At 34.2% G+C, this 17,419-nt stretch overlaps 3 protein-coding genes across 5 annotated transcripts in view; all 3 read right to left on the reverse strand.

The window, feature by feature from the left end:
- Window positions 1-354: 354 nt before the first annotated feature.
- LOC115987462 (guanine nucleotide exchange factor SPIKE 1-like) lies at window positions 355-1,257 on the reverse strand. Its single transcript, XM_031111005.1, has 2 exons — window positions 863-1,257; window positions 355-673 (listed from the first exon to the last, which is right to left on the reverse strand). The coding sequence occupies exons 1-2, from the start codon at window positions 1,241-1,243 to the stop codon at window positions 419-421; spliced, it is 636 nt and encodes a 211-aa protein (XP_030966865.1). The 5' UTR covers window positions 1,244-1,257; the 3' UTR covers window positions 355-418.
- Window positions 1,258-1,287: 30 nt separating this feature from the next.
- LOC115987463 (guanine nucleotide exchange factor SPIKE 1-like) overlaps window positions 1,288-17,419 on the reverse strand; it is a 74,605-nt gene continuing 58,473 nt past the window's right edge. The window contains exons 2-5 of the mRNA XM_031111006.1: window positions 5,348-5,521; window positions 4,924-5,210; window positions 4,519-4,851; window positions 1,288-2,231 (exon numbers count right to left, since the gene is read on the reverse strand). Of these exons, the coding sequence (XP_030966866.1) occupies window positions 1,878-2,231; window positions 4,519-4,833 (669 nt within the window). The 5' untranslated portion in view covers window positions 4,834-4,851; window positions 4,924-5,210; window positions 5,348-5,521 and the 3' untranslated portion in view covers window positions 1,288-1,877. The remainder of the gene's footprint in view (window positions 2,232-4,518; window positions 4,852-4,923; window positions 5,211-5,347; window positions 5,522-17,419) is intronic.
- Window positions 11,413-16,805, reverse strand: LOC115987464 (protein SUPPRESSOR OF K(+) TRANSPORT GROWTH DEFECT 1-like). 3 transcript variants are annotated; one of them, XM_031111008.1, is made up of 5 exons: window positions 16,098-16,364; window positions 15,131-15,337; window positions 12,253-12,354; window positions 12,013-12,167; window positions 11,413-11,610 (listed from the first exon to the last, which is right to left on the reverse strand). In XM_031111008.1, the coding sequence occupies exons 2-5, from the start codon at window positions 15,134-15,136 to the stop codon at window positions 11,487-11,489; spliced, it is 387 nt and encodes a 128-aa protein (XP_030966868.1). In that variant the 5' UTR covers window positions 15,137-15,337; window positions 16,098-16,364; the 3' UTR covers window positions 11,413-11,486. The 3 variants fall into 3 exon arrangements, with proteins under 3 accessions (XP_030966868.1, XP_030966869.1, XP_030966867.1); XM_031111009.1 differs by having other exon boundaries at window positions 12,253-12,351; window positions 15,131-16,364; XM_031111007.1 differs by lacking the exons at window positions 11,413-11,610; window positions 12,013-12,167; window positions 12,253-12,354 and adding exons at window positions 12,657-12,729; window positions 16,407-16,805 and having other exon boundaries at window positions 15,131-15,464; window positions 16,098-16,203.

The raw sequence follows: 17,419 nt of genomic DNA on the forward strand, positions 1-17,419 counted from the left end.
GTGATGCATCATCAAGTGACGCAGTATAATCAAAAATAGATTCAAGAGGAAGGTTTACTCAGTACGACAAAAATAACGAAGGAAGAGGCAATGTGTGCGAGATAAAATTGCACATAAATAGTAATATAGAGAAATATCTAATTGCAACTTTTGCACTTCAATTTTTTATTATAAGCTTTCTTTTTTTACTCAATCCTCCAAACTATGATATCGGCAAAAATTATGGCTGCAATTTTACTATCCCACCAAATGGGAATTTTTGGTAGAGAGAGAGAGAGAGAGAAGCAATTTTCATTTTCTGAACTTCACCTACTAAAGTTAGTATACACATATTTGTACATCATTGAAAATAATAATAAGAAAACAAATAATATGGACAAATCAAGCAGAACCAAAAACAAATTATGCTACAACATTGTCAAAGCTCTGAGAGAATGGCAGGGATGTAATGAGATAACTCTGCAGTGAGGGACTGAAATCCATTCACAAGCTGTGTGTGGAATTCCTGGTCTTCTTCTCCAATCAATCTGAAGTGTACCCGAATGGCCCGCTTGCAAACAGCCATGAATTCAAGGAGTGCAGCAATGAGTTGCTGCAATTCCCGTGAACGCAGCCTCGTTGCAGGCTCACCAGACAGGAAGGCCGTACACACACTTAGGACTCCACTGTTCACCTGCACATGTAGTTGGCCAAGAGCAATTAGAAAATAATAAGCGACGCCATAAGTTTGATTACAGCGCATTTTCAAAAAGAATGGGCACAAGGTAATTCTAATTACTCAGAATCTGGAAGTAAGCAATATATATTGTTAAAACTGACAATACAGAAAACAGAAATTAAAAACCGGAACTTAACAACTTACTTGAACAGCAACACTGCCTTGAAGAATTCTCTGTAGACTCTGGAGACGAGGGAGTTGATCACCTTCAGAACTGCGAGGCTCTTCAAGCTCATTTCGTAGTGCAGCTGTCCGAGTTTCAATCATTCCAATTGCATTTTCTACTGGGGAGAACTCAAGAGATTCAGATTTAATTACCAAGAGCCTATTCACATGGGCAGGGAAGGAGCCCTCAGTCTGAAGCACACTTCGCCTCTTCCATTGGTCTTCCAATCCACCCTGGGTCTTGCCATTTTTCGTAAATGGGGTATCAAACAAAAAGCGGTCAAACACACGTGCACGGACACTTCCAGTGGAAAGTGAAAAGATCCTTTCCCTTCTACTTCCCAAATCTTCATCCTCCATTACTGCATCAACAGCAGTTAATCTGCAGGTAGCAGACTCCAGGCTGTAATTCATCTGCCTTCACTTGTCTTGAATCTTGAATAATGTGTAAAGTGTGATTGCCGTCCATCCTAGACTCATATATATGACTAAGTTTCTCCGTTATGTCACCTAGCTGAATGTCACGGGGCTCCCGGTATACATTCTCCTTTCTATCAAGCTTCCCAAATCTATCACCATAGAATCCCACCCGATAGTATGTGGCATCAGTGAATGGAATTGGGCTTGATTCCTGCTCAAGAATTGATTCATAGATAGTAGTGAGTAATGTGTGACATTTAGCCAGCTGCCCATATGCCCTCCTGCTTTTATAAACTGGAATTACAAGCTCAAGAATGCTGGCACAGAAGTGATAAGAGCTCAGCTTGAGAGAAAAGCTTATTAGCAAGCTGAAGGTACGTCACTGCAGAGTCAACTGTGAGCATTGAAGCACCATATCCCTCTACCTCAGCAGCAGAAGCCTCTGATGTGATCTCATTGCTCACCATTGGGCAAATTTTATGAAGAGCAGTTACATGATCCTTGCTCCAAACGACATCATTTCTAGCCACAAGGGCCTGCAGTAAATTTAATTAGACATATGAGCAGATGGCAGTTAATTTTTACGCAACAGTAAGCAAATCATGAAGTCAATTTTACAGCTCTGCACTGTACAAGGTGAGAAAATGGGGAAATAGTTAGGCAGATTTTCTAAGGTCAACTTTCCATATAAGGACTGAGGGTGGTTGAACCACAAGCCCCAATAACAGTTTACTAATTGCATCAGCATCACAACACCAGCAACAGCCACAGGACACTGGGCAGCTTCAGCCCAAGACTGCATTTCCTGATGTGCATCACATAAATGTAGCAACCACATTATGTGAAGATCTGGGACGGGCGCAAATGCCATTGCAAGTTTGTAGAAACTTTCAGCAGCTGCATATCTATCCATAGTCATCACAGATCCCTGTGAGAGAAGGGAGAAAATGATAGTATTATTTTTGCTAGTTCAATGACATTTACTCATCAGGACAAGAAAGTAGGAAAGTAATGACCACATTCAAAATTGGAAAAATTCCTTCAATCGCATTTGTCAAATACGCACAAACTTCCTTAAGATTAATGGTAACAAAGATATGTCTCTGTGTGTATGAAGCTCCTCTCTTTCTAATCAACCCAATATCCCACAGCATCCACTCCATGGCAGTAGGCAAATGCAATTGTATTTTTAATAATAACTTACCTCGTGTGTAACAAAATAGAAATGAAGGAAGAAAAAGATGTGTGAACACACAGGAAGAAAAGAGAGAGAAATTGAGAGAAAAGATAAGAAACTTTCTCTAATTCTTATATTGAATGAATCTGTACACTTATTAGGCTTATATACATCTCTGAACCTAAATACCCAAAACAGAGTGTAACGGAATAACAGAAACTAAGGGGCTGTTTGGATTGAGTTTTTTGATAACTCAATTCTCTGTTTCCATAACTCATAACTCAAAAATGGTGGGACCCATAGTAAAAAGGTTGTTTGGCCAAACGATAACTCTGTTTCCATAACTCTGTTTCCATCACTCAATTCTCTGATTTTTGAGTTATGAGTTATGGAAACTGAAAACAACAAAAGGCTGTTTTCAGTTTCCATAACTCATAACTCAATGGCATTTCCGTAAATAAACACATATGAGGGACACACAGCCGCAACTTTTGACCACTTTTTGACTTTTTTTTTTTTTTTGGGTGGCGTTGCCTGTTTGTTTTTTTTTTTTTTTTCTTTTTCTTTTCTTTTTCTGGGTTGGCCGTTCAGGTTTTTTTTTTTTTTTTTTTTTTTTTTTTTTTTTTTTTTTTTTCTGGGTTGCGTTGTTCTTTTTTTTTTTTTCTTTTCTTTTCTTTTCCTTTTCCTTTTCCTGGGTTGGCTGTTCGGTTTCTGGTGGTGTTTTTTTTTTTTTTTTGTTTTGGCGTTGTTTCTTTTTTTTTCTTTTTCTTTTCTTTTCCTGGGTTGGCTGTTCGGTTTGTTTTTTTATTTTTTATTTTTTTTATTATATATATAGCTTCGGTGAGTTGGTGCTAAAAAAAAAAAAAAAAAAAACTACTGTACTGGCTGACAGGTGTGGGACCCATGAATAGTGTGAAAAAATTGAGTGATTGAATGAAAATAAAAGTGATGTTGCCAAATGAGTGTGAAAAAATGAGTGATGAGTGATGAGTGATGAGTGATGAGTTATGAGTGATGAGTGATGAGTGATGGAAATTGAGTGACGGAAATTGAGTGATGAAAAACCCTTACCCAAACAGGCCCTAAGGGAGCTAAGGGAGTTAGTTACAGCACGTGTAGGAATTAGTTACAACACACGTGTGATATAATCTGAGTTAAATAAACAACTAAGACTACATGTCGTTTAGCTGCTCTTCTAAGTAGACTTGTAGCTTAGCTTGTTTGTGGTGTCGTTTTACTCTTCTTTTCTTTCTTCTTATTCTCTGATCCTTTCTTCTTACTTGTCTGATATCGTGTTTCAAAAACACTCTATCAAACATCCACATAAATTTGACTAAACGCTATTGGGTTGGCACTGCAAAGACCCTACCTTGACCTTAACCCTATTCCCAAAATCTATATCAGCCACTTGCCCAAATAAAATCCCATCCCTGTGCCAATAGGGAGTAGAAAATCAGGTCACCTCATTAAATTGATCCCTCGCCATTTCAGCATACCTGGCACAGGCCTATTTTAAGGTGGGAAGTGCGGGGTAAGGAGTGGCGAGGGAAGGGGCTCCCTATCAGTTTATAGAAATGAATTTTACGAATATTTAAGTTTGTCTCAAGTACATGTAAATTGTCAAAGTTCCTAGTACTTATAGGAAATGTGTCCTTTTAAGTGTCCAACTTTACATGTGTCTGTAGGTTACTTTACTTTGATGAAAGAAGACATAACTCTGCCAAAGCAAAAATACTTGTACTATAACCTACTGATAAAATTACAAACCCAGATAAAGTAATATATGGAAATAAGCAGCTCTATAAGACTTATCTCCCACCATGAATTAGAAGCAATGTTAAATGTCCACACAAGATGTGCCAGTTACAATGAAAGCAAGAATGTAAAACAGAAGTTTAAAAAAGAGGGATCAACCCTTAACCCTGATTAGTGCAACATTCTCATCCAAATAGGGTCAAGGCATAGTGTTTGTTAATTGAGTAATTATTCTTACTGTTTCTCAAACTCAAAGCTGATGCAAATATTGCTAAAAACTTACCAATAGTGCATGCTCCAAGCTTCCATCAAGGGCAAGAAGAAGACTGTCAGAGAGATATTTCACCTCTGAACAGGACCACCTGTTCTCTTCCGACCTTTCCGGAATTGTTACCAGAGCACTATCAGAGAGTCCACACTCCCTCAATAGGTTGGGGCTTTTAGCTTCATCTGACATTTCCTCCAAAGATTTTCTAAGCCGTCGTGCTTCACCACTTTCCTCTAGCGTTCCGTCCGGCTTCATCTGAGTCACTTGCACATCGTACATCAGCTCCGATAATGTGATAATCAGCATGACCCTTAACCTTGCTGTCTGCATGAAGCAATAGAAGGAACTCTGCAAAACATACAAATAAAATAGTGTATGTTAAGAACAAAAGCAGCAATCTATGAACTTCAAAGGGCATACCTTCACAGTCGAAGTAGATGGAAAGTCACTTGCTTTAAGAAACGATCATTCTCCCTTGCCATTAGAGTTCCTCCATGAAGATCAAAGACATTGTTGAAGACAGAAAACAAAGCTTTCCAGAAAGACAGAGGTTGATTTCGGGAAAAGAAGCTCATTAATATGGCTGTGATACAATCAAGTTTTCCATAGTCAGTAGAGATGCTATGGGAGGCAGCCATCATGGAAAATCTGTGTTATTTCCAAAACCTGGAGATTGACAGAAGCACTCAAGTTTTCTGCCAAAGCTCCTGGAGTGAATGTGAAATTATCAGTGGCCTAAAATAGCTACAATAAATGTAAAACAAAAATAATAGTCATTTCTTGGAGTAAATGGTGCTGTTGCAGCAATCAAACCAGCAATCGATTTTTCTATCCAAAACTGTACCAATTTTTGTCTCAATATCGGGTGCAAAGATTCTCGAAGTGCTTGTGCAGAAGCTCCAATCCTAGAAGACTGTGCCTGAGCCAGAGCTTCTCTCAAGGAATATGGCTGGCTAGGGGAGCTTAATTGGGAATTCACTCTCTGCCATAAATAACCATTTTCAGGTGTTCCCTGAGGCTGAATTAGAGTTTCAAGGCGTATTGAGGATACAATGAATATGTTCTATGCCATGAATATTTTCAACTTCAAAAATATTTTGTTCATGAAAGAGACAATAAAGTACATAATTTCCAAAAGCATTTACCACAGGGTAGAAACAGTTACGATTTTACCAAAAAGGGATTCAAAATACCTGTTCTATGTGGACTTCTTTGAGACCCAAAGTTTAAGCTTAATGAAAAACATCTACCCTAAGTTTTTAAAATTGGAAAAAGTAGCAACACACAAGCCAGGAGGATATATATATAAATGTCCACACAGTCAATTGCTGTTAGTAGTCGACCACTACAATTTGTTGGAAGTAAATCTATTATCTTCAATGTTTTGCCTTAATGAAATCAGACAATATTCATACTTCTAATTTAACTTTAAAGTCTTTAAACAAATAAAATATAGACTTAAATAAAAAAATTAAAAATCAACGATGATGGAAATGATAAGAGTATCAATGTTGCTATGCGATCACCAAAACAAGAAGTAAAATTAACTGACAAAAAAAAATCAAATCACATCATCAAAGAGGAAGTAAAGTTTTGAACAAAGTAGCAACCTCAAAAAGAATTAAGCATTCCTCCAAGAGTTTGAAAAATAATCTACTCCGAGCGATGCTTTGTTGCCACGCTTTTACAAGTGATGCATCTTCAAGATTGCGCACAATTTGCAAAATAACAATTAAAACTTCACGCTTTTCAACGGCATTTAGGTTGTAAAAGACAAGCATTTCATCTACGATCTGCATATGAGATCATTTAGGGTGTGTTTGAATATCGCTTATTTTGTTGAAACTAAAAACTTATTGCTTAAAGTACTGTAAATAAATGTAATAGTTAGTTGGAATAGTACAATGGGACTCATGAAAAGTACCAAAAAGTGCAGTGAAACTCATGAATAGTAGCAAAAATAAGCTAAATAGTAAAATTGTTAGGTTCTAAATATTTAGAACAATTGGCAAATCGTGAACACAAACTTATCTAGATATTTGCTCTGTATTAGGAACACCCTCAATCACAAAATTAGAAACACCCACAAATTAAATATATATATATATATATATATATATATCTGTATATATTAAGAGGATTCTTATTTTTTTTTTCTCTATCAAAAATACCCCTAAATTAATTAATCAACAACTTAAAAATTGGGTTAAAATAGTAAATTAGAAAAAGAAAGTTAGTTATTGCTTTATTTACTGTCAAAAATACCTCTACCTAAAACTTAAAAATGGGATTAAAATAGTAAATTGACAAAAATAATAAATTCTTACTTCTACGTTAAAATGCCTTCCTACTTCTAATAAACTTCTACTTTTACGTTGATTTAAATTCCTACTTATACTCACTAACTCTCTACAAAATATGATTACTCTTTTGTTAGTTTTAAAACTCCTCCAATCTACAAAACTCACTTCACGTATTCATTTTTTTTTTTTTTTTTTACTTCATCACAATGTTTTTGTTTCTTTTGTCCTCTTTTAAAAAAAATAATAATAAAATTAAAAAAAAAATTCATTACACCCTTAGGGTTTTTTTTTTTGGTTATTGGAAAAAGTAGAAATCCCAAATTATAATAAATGCAAATTATTATAATTTGAGATTTCTATTTTTTCTAATCTAAAAAAAAAAAAAAAAAGACAAAAGAAACAAATACATTGTGATGAAGTAAAAAATAATAATAATAGTATGTGGGGTGCGTTTTGTAGATTGGAGTTTTAAAACTAACAAAAGAGTAATCCTATTTTGTAGGAAGTTAGTGAGTAGAAGTAGGAATTTAAATCGTCCTAAAAGTAGGAGTTTATTAGAAGGTATTTCAATGTAGGAGTAGGAATTTATTTTTTTTTTTTCAATTTACTATTTTAACCCCATTTTTAAGTTTTAGGTAGGGGTATTTTTTATAATAAAAAAAGCAAAACTAACTTTCTTTTTCCAGTTTACTATTTTAACCCCATTTTTAATTTGTTGGTTAATTAATTTAGGGGTATTCCACTTTCAAGCAAAAAAAAAAAAAAAAAAAAAGCCCAAAAAAAATAATTTTGAACTAAAATCTGAAGAAAAAAAAATTGTAACAGAGCCAAACCCATGGCAAGCCCAAGAGATTATAGAGGTAGCAAACCCATGGATTCTCAAAAAAAAAAAAAAAAAAAAAAAACCAAACCCCAATATAGAGCAAATCAAATTAGAAATCACTAAAGGCCTAAAACAAGCAAACCTAAAGAGTAAAGACAGAGCAAGCAACGCCTCAGTCCCTTAGAGCAATGCCTCACTGCCTCATGCTCAAGCCAACTGCCAACAAACGAAGTCACGGAGACCGGATCAATCACGTCACTCACAGTAGCCAATTTTCTTGATTTAAACTTGAGTTACTCCTCTTCTTTTTGACTGAAATTATTCTTTGCTTATCAAAGAAAGGGTATATAATTAGATTCCTTTCCCTGTTTGATTTGCAGGGCATAATGTACTAGCATATTCATGCTTGGAATGAATTTTAGCCTATTTTTTGGTTTGTAGCAATTGCCTTAAATAGTTTGAACCAAAATCATGGTCATTTCTCATTTCTCCTATTCTCCTATACTTTGTGGAATTTATTGTATTTTTCTTTCCTCTAATTTATCCACTTATTTGTTTTTTTGTTGGGAGCTTACAAACTCAGACTTTCAGTTACAATGATGAGGGTTTGCTTCTTCTCACAATAAAAGTTTGAATGTTTGAAGCACAAAGTTTGTAAGCAATGACTACAAACTTTTACTAAAAAGTTAATATGGTTACATATTTTGAAAATCTTACCGTTGGATTGCATGTTCTTTATACTTTTAGAGCACTCTCATCAGGTGTGCCAAATATTAAATATTTGGCATTTGGCACACCAAACATCAAAAATAGACCCTCATGAGGTGTGCCAAATGCCAAAAAATTTGGCACACCGCTACAGTACCGTCTCAAATATGAGCCAGTACGGACACAAATGCTATAATTTTTTTCTTATTTTATTCGCTTTTCTCTCTCCTCGCAACACATCTCTCTCCGTCTGCAACACAATTCTCTCTCTCTCTCTCCTCTCTAGTCTTCATCTTTCCGTTGCTCCCTATTTCTTTCTCAGTTTCATTTCTTTTTATCTCTCCATCTCTCCGTCTCTGCCCCTCTTTCTCTCTCTTTTTTTTTTTTCCTAAGAAGGCGATTCCGATTTGAAGCAGAGCTCACCGATTGAAGCTCGCCAATTTGAACCTCTGCTCACCGATCTGAAGCTCTGCTCGCCTAGGGGTGGTCGTCAATCTTTGCTCGTTGTCCTCCACAGTCGCCGATCTTTGCTCGTCGTCCTCTACAGTCGCCGTTCTTTGCTCGTCGTCCTCCACAGTCACCGTTCTTTGCTCATCATCCTCCACAACTCTCATTGTCAATCTCGTCGTCGATGGTTGGTCGAGTTTGGTCATTGATTGATCTATTGGGTTGGGGCTTTGTTGAAGATTTTGAGTTTTTTTTTTTTTTTTTTTTTTTTTTTTGGTTGAGGTTTTTGGATGTGGAATTTGTTGGAGGATCCGGTGATTGTGGTTGTAGTTTGTAGCGGTGGTTGTTGTTGTGGCGGTGGTTGTAACGGTGGCTGTTGGACCCGGTGGCAACTGGGCTGTGTATTTATATATTTGCTGTGTTTTGGTTAAATATATTATTTTAATGTGTAGGAAATATTATTTTAATGTATGGAATTGAAGTATAGAACATCTGATAAATGGTATGTTATAAAATGATGTACTAAAATGATAAAGTGGGTTTTTGATGTGTCAAAATGACATTTTTTTTATAGAGCTGATGAGAATGCACTTAATATGCATATCAAATTTCATTCAAATCAGATGTTATTTACTATTCAATTTATAAACTTACTTTCAGTTACAATGATGAGGGTTTGCTTCTTCTCACAATAAAAGTTTGAATGTTTGAAGCACAAATTTTGTAGGCAATGACTACAAACTTTTACTAAAAAGTTAATATGATTACATATTTTGAAAATTTGACTGTTGGATTGGATGTTCTTTATACTTTTAATATGTATATCAAATTTCGTTCAAATCAGATGTTATTTACTATTCAATTTATAAACTTATTTTTTATACATAGTTTGAGACTACAAAAACATGAAATTTAAATATTTGATCACTGATAGGACAAAATTTAGTTATAAAATTGATTGTAGCCTAAGGATATAACCTTACTCAATAAAATAAACATTATTTCATATTTTGAAAATCTAACTATTAAATTATATATTCTTTACAATTTTGATACACATAAAATTTTGAGTCAACTGGATATTATTTATTATACGATCTATAAGTTTATATATTATGCATAATTTTAAATTACAAAAACTTGCAATTTAAATAGTTTATTGATGACATAATTATTGATCTTCAATTTTCTAGAAATTTTGCAAACATGGAATATATAAGAAGAAAATGTAATCTAATACTGGATTTGTCAAAATTCACCTCTAATAAAAAGATATTGAGTAGGGTTGTAGCCTAAGGTTACAAATAATTTTATAGCTAAACTTTGTTCTTAATGATATAGCTATCGCTCTTTAACATTTTAAAAATTTTGCTAGCATGAATAATATTATAAGAAAATACAGTTTAATAGTGGATTTATAAAAAATTCACATCCTATAAAAATGAGATATAAAGGGAGTTTGTAGGCAAACTTTGTTCATGTTTGAAAATCTAATAAATGATTAGTATCTGTTTATGTAAAAGACATGTAAACCCCTGGCTCAATCATAACTTTCTTCTGTCAGGATGGCATAGTGTTCAAAAATTGTAATTTTACACTGTAACTGCTCTAAAACTCTTCAGAATTTTTGTTGCTGAATTGATTAGCGTTACTGGTGGCAGGTGGTTCCTTAGGTCAACTAGTTGGAAGCTGACTTGTAAGCCAGAATGGGAACTACGTCGAAGTTTCTTGTATCTTTTTATCATCTTCTTTATTCTCTTTTTCAATTTTGCCTCATCAAACCTGAAGGATGCCTCATCCTCCTCTTTTATGCTTACTTTTCGTTCCTAAATTTTATGTTTCTTTCTTTCAATTTTGTTGTCTTTTAAATTTCACTTCTTTGCTATTGTGTGTCCCAAATTGTTAGACTCTATTATATTTAAAAATGTCCCAAAAGGAATCTTTTAAAAAATTTTCAATAAATAAATGTCCAAACATACACTTCACCTTATTAAAAAAAAGGCTATCGCTCTCTCACTAAAGTGTCTGTTTGGTATTAACTTATAAGCTTAAGTTTTAACTTTTAACTTTTGTATACAATTTTTTAAAACATCATTTTTCCCACTTTTTAAAGGTAAAATTATACTTTAGCACACTTTCAGTAAAAAGCTAAATAAGTTGTTCCCAAACAGACACTTGAGCTTTCAAAAACGTGTCTATCCTAAATTCCTAACTATTTCAATTATGTATTTATAGACTACCTATAATCCAATGACTCATTTCTCTACATTTTCTGGAACAATCCCATGGCATCACATGACATGGCAGATCACATTCACAACACTTAACTATGTCATCCCATATATAGTTTCTCATTTGTCAGAAGTCAGTAAAAGTTCAAATACATAAAAAAGTTAACATTAACTTTTTTTTGAAAAAAAAAACCAAAAAAAAAAAAAAAAAAAAGCTAGTTTATTGCTTTTTTATTAAAATAAAAAAGTTGGACAAGCTAGTTTATTGCTCTTTTTTTGGGGTTAGAAAGCTTCTATCCATACTGACAAATGTCTAACCCAGATAAATTCACAAAACACTAGCATATGGTTAGCAAATACTTCTACCCCCCACCCCCCCCCCCCCCCAAAAAAAAAAAAAAAAACCATAATTAGAAACACAATAGGAAGAAACTTCAGAAATAATAATATCTGCCTCTACATTTTTCGCCCTTAACCGTCAATCCCAAAATCCTTGGTGAATTTCTCACACGCATCAATTTCAGCTTTACTCACAGTTGGCTTTTGTTTCTCAAGCACACTATCAAAATCTGCTTGTGTTGGGTGGTAGCTGGATCTGCAAGTCATCAATTCCCAGAGACACGAATATGAAAATTCAAAGTGAACATAGGGGTCTACAAAAATACTACCACAAATACCGAACTTGAAAAAAAAAAAAAAAAAAAAAAAAAAAAAAGAATCCGCCTATATTAATGGGAAGAGAAAATCAACACCAAACATGAATCAATGCAATTGAATGAGACATGCTCTTTTTTATTTTTCTTTCCAGTACACTAATCCCCTCCCCTCTTTTGCATTTTTCTTCAATCCTATTTTCTATAAATTAACTAACTACTAAAGTCAGCACAATCTACATATGTTCAAGAAATTTATTTATTAGTTACTAAGACCCAACCATAAACATGATTTATTGGAATGATTTCATGTGTTGAACATCAGTTTCCTAGCTAATCCATACCTTTGGAGCTTTGACTTTTGCTTTAAGTTCCTCGAAGGTACACTTCTCAGCTTTTGGGTGATCACCTTCGCAATGGACCCACATGCCTGGAGAATATTCTCTGAAGAATTCAGCATCAAGAGTTGCACGAACAGGCTGATATAGTGCATTTTAACCTACAAGTAACTACCAGTTTTCAGCCATATAATCACTTTGAGGAAATGCTGACACCTAATGTAAAAGTGTAAAATTGATACTTACGCAAATGGATATACCTGAACCAGAGAAACCATCTGTTTTGCTTGCTAAATACTGAAAATCCTCTGTACCAAGGTTATGAGGAGTTTCCCCAATATGCCACTGCTCAAATTAAAAAACTAGAGGATATTAAACAAGACATAGATAAACAACAAAAGCATTAATCACAATGGGTTTATAACTACATTCCTTTGATTTTCCAAATGCATTGCATTACGAAACTGAAGTACCTTAAATATTTGTTCCCTTGCCTTCAAATTGGGAGAGAGATATAGATTCGCTTATCAAAACGCCTCCGGATGGCCTACGTTAATTAACTTAGCATTAGCCTCAAACCTAAAGCGTTGTAGACCATAAAATATTTTCAATACATGGCCGTAGGTTAGAAGGGTGGTTTTTTTTTTTTCTCACCACATCCAAATGATAAGGAGTATTTGTGGCTGCAAGAACAAGAACATTTTTCGCATCGTTGGATACAGCCTGAAATGTATTAAAGAAAATTTCTATTTCAATATTACATGTAGATAAGTGGAAGGAAACAATGCAAGATAATGCAATGGATTAACTATCTAATAAAACATAAAGTTATTATGAACTGCATTGCAAACTAGCCAGCCATTTTAAGGCCAACAAGGCTACAAGGAAATGGTTTGTCATTTTCTCCTCTATTAATTGTATGTTAATGATTCCTCTTCTTTTAATTAATTAATAGATTTAATTAAAATCACAAATAATAGAACATAGTGCATGGGATGTATACAAGAGTAAAAACAAAAAAAAACAAAAAGCAATTTTTTTGGGGTTGATTATGGATCTTCAACAAATAAACTAGAGTCGGATACATATATTCTTTTCTTCCATTATATTCTATTCAAAGTAATATTTTCTATCACTTCCTTAATTGATGTCATTTTTAACTACTTCTACTAATTTTATTTTTGGTCTTCCTTTACTATTTTTCTTACTAGTGAATTAGTCACTCTCCTCTGAATATGATCAAATCATCTCAAGTGACTCTCCCACATGTTTTCATCGTTAGAAGCAAACTCAATCTTTAAGTGGATTTTTTTCATCTAAAATCCTATACTTCTATCTATTTTCACTTATCAATCTTAACTATTGCATTTCAATTAAACTCATTTTATAAATATGTTTCTTCCCAACAACCCAACATTTAGTACCATAAAGGATAGTTGGTCTTATAGCAGTTTTATAAAATTTTTCCTTTTAATGTAATAAGCACTCTACGATCACAAAATACTTTTTATGCGCTTCTCCACTTCATCCATCCTGCTTTACATCGTCTTCAATCTCTCCACCTTTTATGAATTATTGATCCAAGATATTGGGAGCTCTTGTTCTTTACCATCTTGACTATCAAATCTTACAACCCCTTCATCTAGCTCTATTTACACTTTTACTAAACTTGCATTCCATGTACTCTGTTTTAGATTTACTTAATAAAAAAATTTCAGATTTTAGAGCATCTCCCCAAATTTCTATCTTGACATTAACTCCGCTTCTAGTTTCATCTACTAAGACTATATTATTTGCAAAAAGCATACACCAAGGGACTTTCCCTTGATGCAAGATCTCTTAGAATTCAGCACTATACTAGATTTCTTGATGAGTTCTTGAAGGTTCTTTGTTTAAGGGTTTCAAGTTAGAAAAGAATGGATCTTTGATGGTTGTTTAGGGCTAAAAGCCTAAAACAGAGTTTTAAACAAAAAATAAAATAGATAAAACACTAGGCAATCACATCTACGTCTTCCTAAATAATCAAACTTATGTAAGAGAAGGCAATCACACCCTCAAGGCTTAAAATAAGCCGCACAAATTTTGTTAATCAATCAAAACTATTCCTAGGATGACAAGGAATACTAATAACAAACCAAAAAGGATTTAATAACTTCTAAACCAAATAGGAAAGGACTCAAAATATAAAAGAAGACTCACGGGCCTCCAGGACAGCCAATTCCAGAAAATTTGGAAATTACTAAACTACTCTTATTTTATTAAAACTAAACCAGTAAGGTTTTAACCATAAAAACATAATACTAAGACTCAATAATAACTAAAACAACCTATGAAATTTGTGAAGAAAATATGAAATCATAACTAGACCACAAATCTTGATTCTTTTGATATTTAATCTTGTATTCCATTAAACTCTTTCTTGTCCGCATCAGCCTTGCTTTTCCAAAACCTACCACATAACTTTTCTAGGGACCATATCATGTGCTTTCTCAAGAACAATAAAGACCATATGAAGATATTTACAAGCCTCTATATTTTTTCATAAGATGTCTAAGTAAGAAAATAACTTCCATGGCAGATTGTCCGGACATAATACCAAATTGATTCTCTAAGTTGTTTCTTGTCGTAACTTACATTCAATTATTCTCTTCCAAATGTTATAGTGTGACTCATAAGTTTAATTCCATAGTAATTTATACAATTTTAAATATCTCCCTTGTTCTTGTAGATAGGTATCAAAGTACTTCTCCTCCACTTATTAGGCATGCACAAGAGTAAAAATCAAAAAGAAAAACTAAAACCTAAAGTTCAAAAGAAACCACATCCTTCTTTGGACCACATACATGATTTCAAGTTGCTTAAGCTTAAATACCTTACAGTTAGGTTACCAATAGTTTAAATTTTCCATCAAATCCCTCAATTCCATTTTAAGTATAAAAATGTTCAACAAGATGCCTTGCAACTCATATCATGAAATGTAAAAAATTCATACCCAACAGAATAGTAATAAACTCAATAAGTTATTGACAAACTACTTGCTCCAATTAATCTAAGCATATCAATTATATTATATAAAAATTCTTGGAAAAATCACTCTAATCTATTTCCAGGGAAAACATATTACCTGCATTTGTACAAGAAATTCTGTTTTGATTCGTCGAGAGGCTTCATTCTCATTGTCATTACCTCGTGGGCCACATAAGGAATCAATTTCATCAATAAAAATAATGGATGGAGCTTCATCACGAGCATATTGAAAAAATTTGAGACTTTCTTAAGTTTCTTTTCACCTTCTCCCATCCATTTGGACACAATGTTCGATGCCAAAACACTGTGTATAGACAGTACACATATAATTGTGTTGGCAACATTCCATCTATATTGAATGATTACAGAGCAAACACATCTACATCTATGGGAATTTTGTACATGAGTTGTAATAATGCACCCCAAAATAACTAATTGGAAGAAGTAGACATCAAAACAATCGTAGATGTGAATCAATTGAAGCATAATGGCGTAGATGATGAATTAAGAAATTCAACAGATTCCAATAATGTGATAACTGCATTGAAAAAGCATATGAAAGGACTCAAAGATCCAACCATATGAAGTAAGAAATTAAGCTGCGTCAACAATATAAAATATTAAGAACTCAAGGCTCCATTAAAAAAACAAAAAACAGAAAACCCTCAAGTCCACATTTGCTGAAACTCAAATATCTTACATTTCAACAAGAATACTTTTTGTCCATCATTTCAATTATTGGACATTGTATTTCTACTCTAGGCCTTTAATAGCAAGTAAAATCTATAGAAAATGGGTGAGAATAAGAATAGTATGTGATTGTGAATTGCTGCCTAAGTCACGAGTTAATTTGCATAGAAATTATGCAGGAAAACTGAAACATGGAGAAGAAAAGCCACATAGACTTCAAAAATATAAGAATCACAATTAAGTGCAATTAGCAATATGTATTACCATTTAGAAGATGAAGATTAGTTCTTTCTTCTCTTGCCATGCATAATTATCAGTTATTGTAATCCAGTTGCTTGCAATGTATTGGTATTGGTCAAAATATAAATATTTACCTAAAGAAAGCTGAGCCTGCGTCTGTTGCAATCGCGTTTGCCACGTCGGTCTTCCCTGTCCCGGGTGGACCATATAGCAATGTAGCCTTCCATGGTTTTCAATTCCCTAAACAGGAGCTCAAATGGTAACTTTTCCCAAGAAGAAAAATCACCAAGGTGTTAAAAAGATTTTTTTAGCACCAAAATACTAGGGCTCCGTTTGGTAGGATAAAGAACTCATTTTCAGTTTTTATACAACTTTACACAAATTTTCAAACACTTTTTTAGTATAAGTATTTCAAAAAACTACAAATTACATTACTATCTCACCCTCTGCTCCATCTCTCTGTTTTATCTCTCTCTATTCCACCTCTCACCAATGCCTCGCCACCAAGGGCATCTTTTTTTTTTTTTGTTGCTCCAGATCAGCAATGGTATTGAGATTGGTGACAGCTTGGGCGTGCAGTGGCGGTAGAGATCGGTGTGCAGCGTTGGCGTGGTGATTGTTAAGATCGTCGTTGGTGTTCTGGGTTCGTGGGTTGCGATTTGTTGAGATTGGTGGGTTTTGTGGCTTGTGGGAGTGGGGGGTAGTGGTGGTGGGTTGTGATTGTAACTTCTCTCTCTTTTTCTCTCTGTCTCTCTCTCTCTATCTGAATGACTGAATAGTCTGAATCGAAAATTATGAAATGAATAACTCACTCTCTCTATTCTTTAAGACTAACTCACTCTCTCTTTTGAACCATATGTCAATAGTGGCCGAACTTTAACTTGATTAATATTTTGTCTGTTTTTGACTTTTTGAATTTGGCATTTTGTTTTGGTGTTAGTGCTAGCATTGGTGACATATTAATTGTCAGGGTAATGTTTATTGTGATTTGTGGTTGTAAAATTTTCTGGTTCGCAGCTGGTTCTTGTGATTGGAGGCATTAGATATGAGGCTTTTGCTTGTCTGATAGTGAGGTGAGAGGTGAATGTGGAGAAATTCTTGGGACCTCCCGGAGGACCACTGATGTGGTCCTCTTGGGTCCTGCCATCCAATAGGGAAGTGTCATCTAGCCATTTTATAAAACTCAGCTCCACATCATCTTACCCATGAACTAAACTATAGTTAGCAAAACCAAACCAAGGTTAAAACAAAAACAAAACTCAGCAACCCAAACGTGTTAACCCAAAATCATTTGTAACCTTCTGAGTTCTAACCCAAGTTCTAACTCAGCAACCCAAACCTCCTCTCTCCCCCTCTACCCACACCCGGCAACCCAAAATCAAAGCCAAAATCAACGGCAACGGCAACGGTAACGGCAACAATAATGATACTCTGAGCTCATTCAAGCGTGCGAGAG

This window comes from Quercus lobata, chromosome 4 (assembly GCF_001633185.2).
Source record: "Quercus lobata isolate SW786 chromosome 4, ValleyOak3.0 Primary Assembly, whole genome shotgun sequence".
NCBI lineage: Eukaryota > Viridiplantae > Streptophyta > Magnoliopsida > Fagales > Fagaceae > Quercus > Quercus lobata.

Excerpts from the sequence above, each read along its gene's own strand:
- LOC115987462 (XM_031111005.1), bottom strand. The coding sequence starts at position 1,243 with ATGGAGGATGAAGATTTGGGAAGTAGAAGGGAAAGGATCTTTTCACTT. Across the intron at positions 674-862 it reads AAGGCAGTGTTGCTGTTCAA|GTGAACAGTGGAGTCCTAAG; the intron begins GTAAGTTGTTAA and ends CTACATGTGCAG.
- LOC115987464 (XM_031111007.1), bottom strand. Across the intron at positions 15,465-16,097 it reads GCAGGCTCAGCTTTCTTTAG|TTATTTTGGGGTGCATTATT; the intron begins GTAAATATTTAT and ends TCTTCCAATTAG. Across the intron at positions 12,730-15,130 it reads AATTTCTTGTACAAATGCAG|GCTGTATCCAACGATGCGAA; the intron begins GTAATATGTTTT and ends AATACATTTCAG.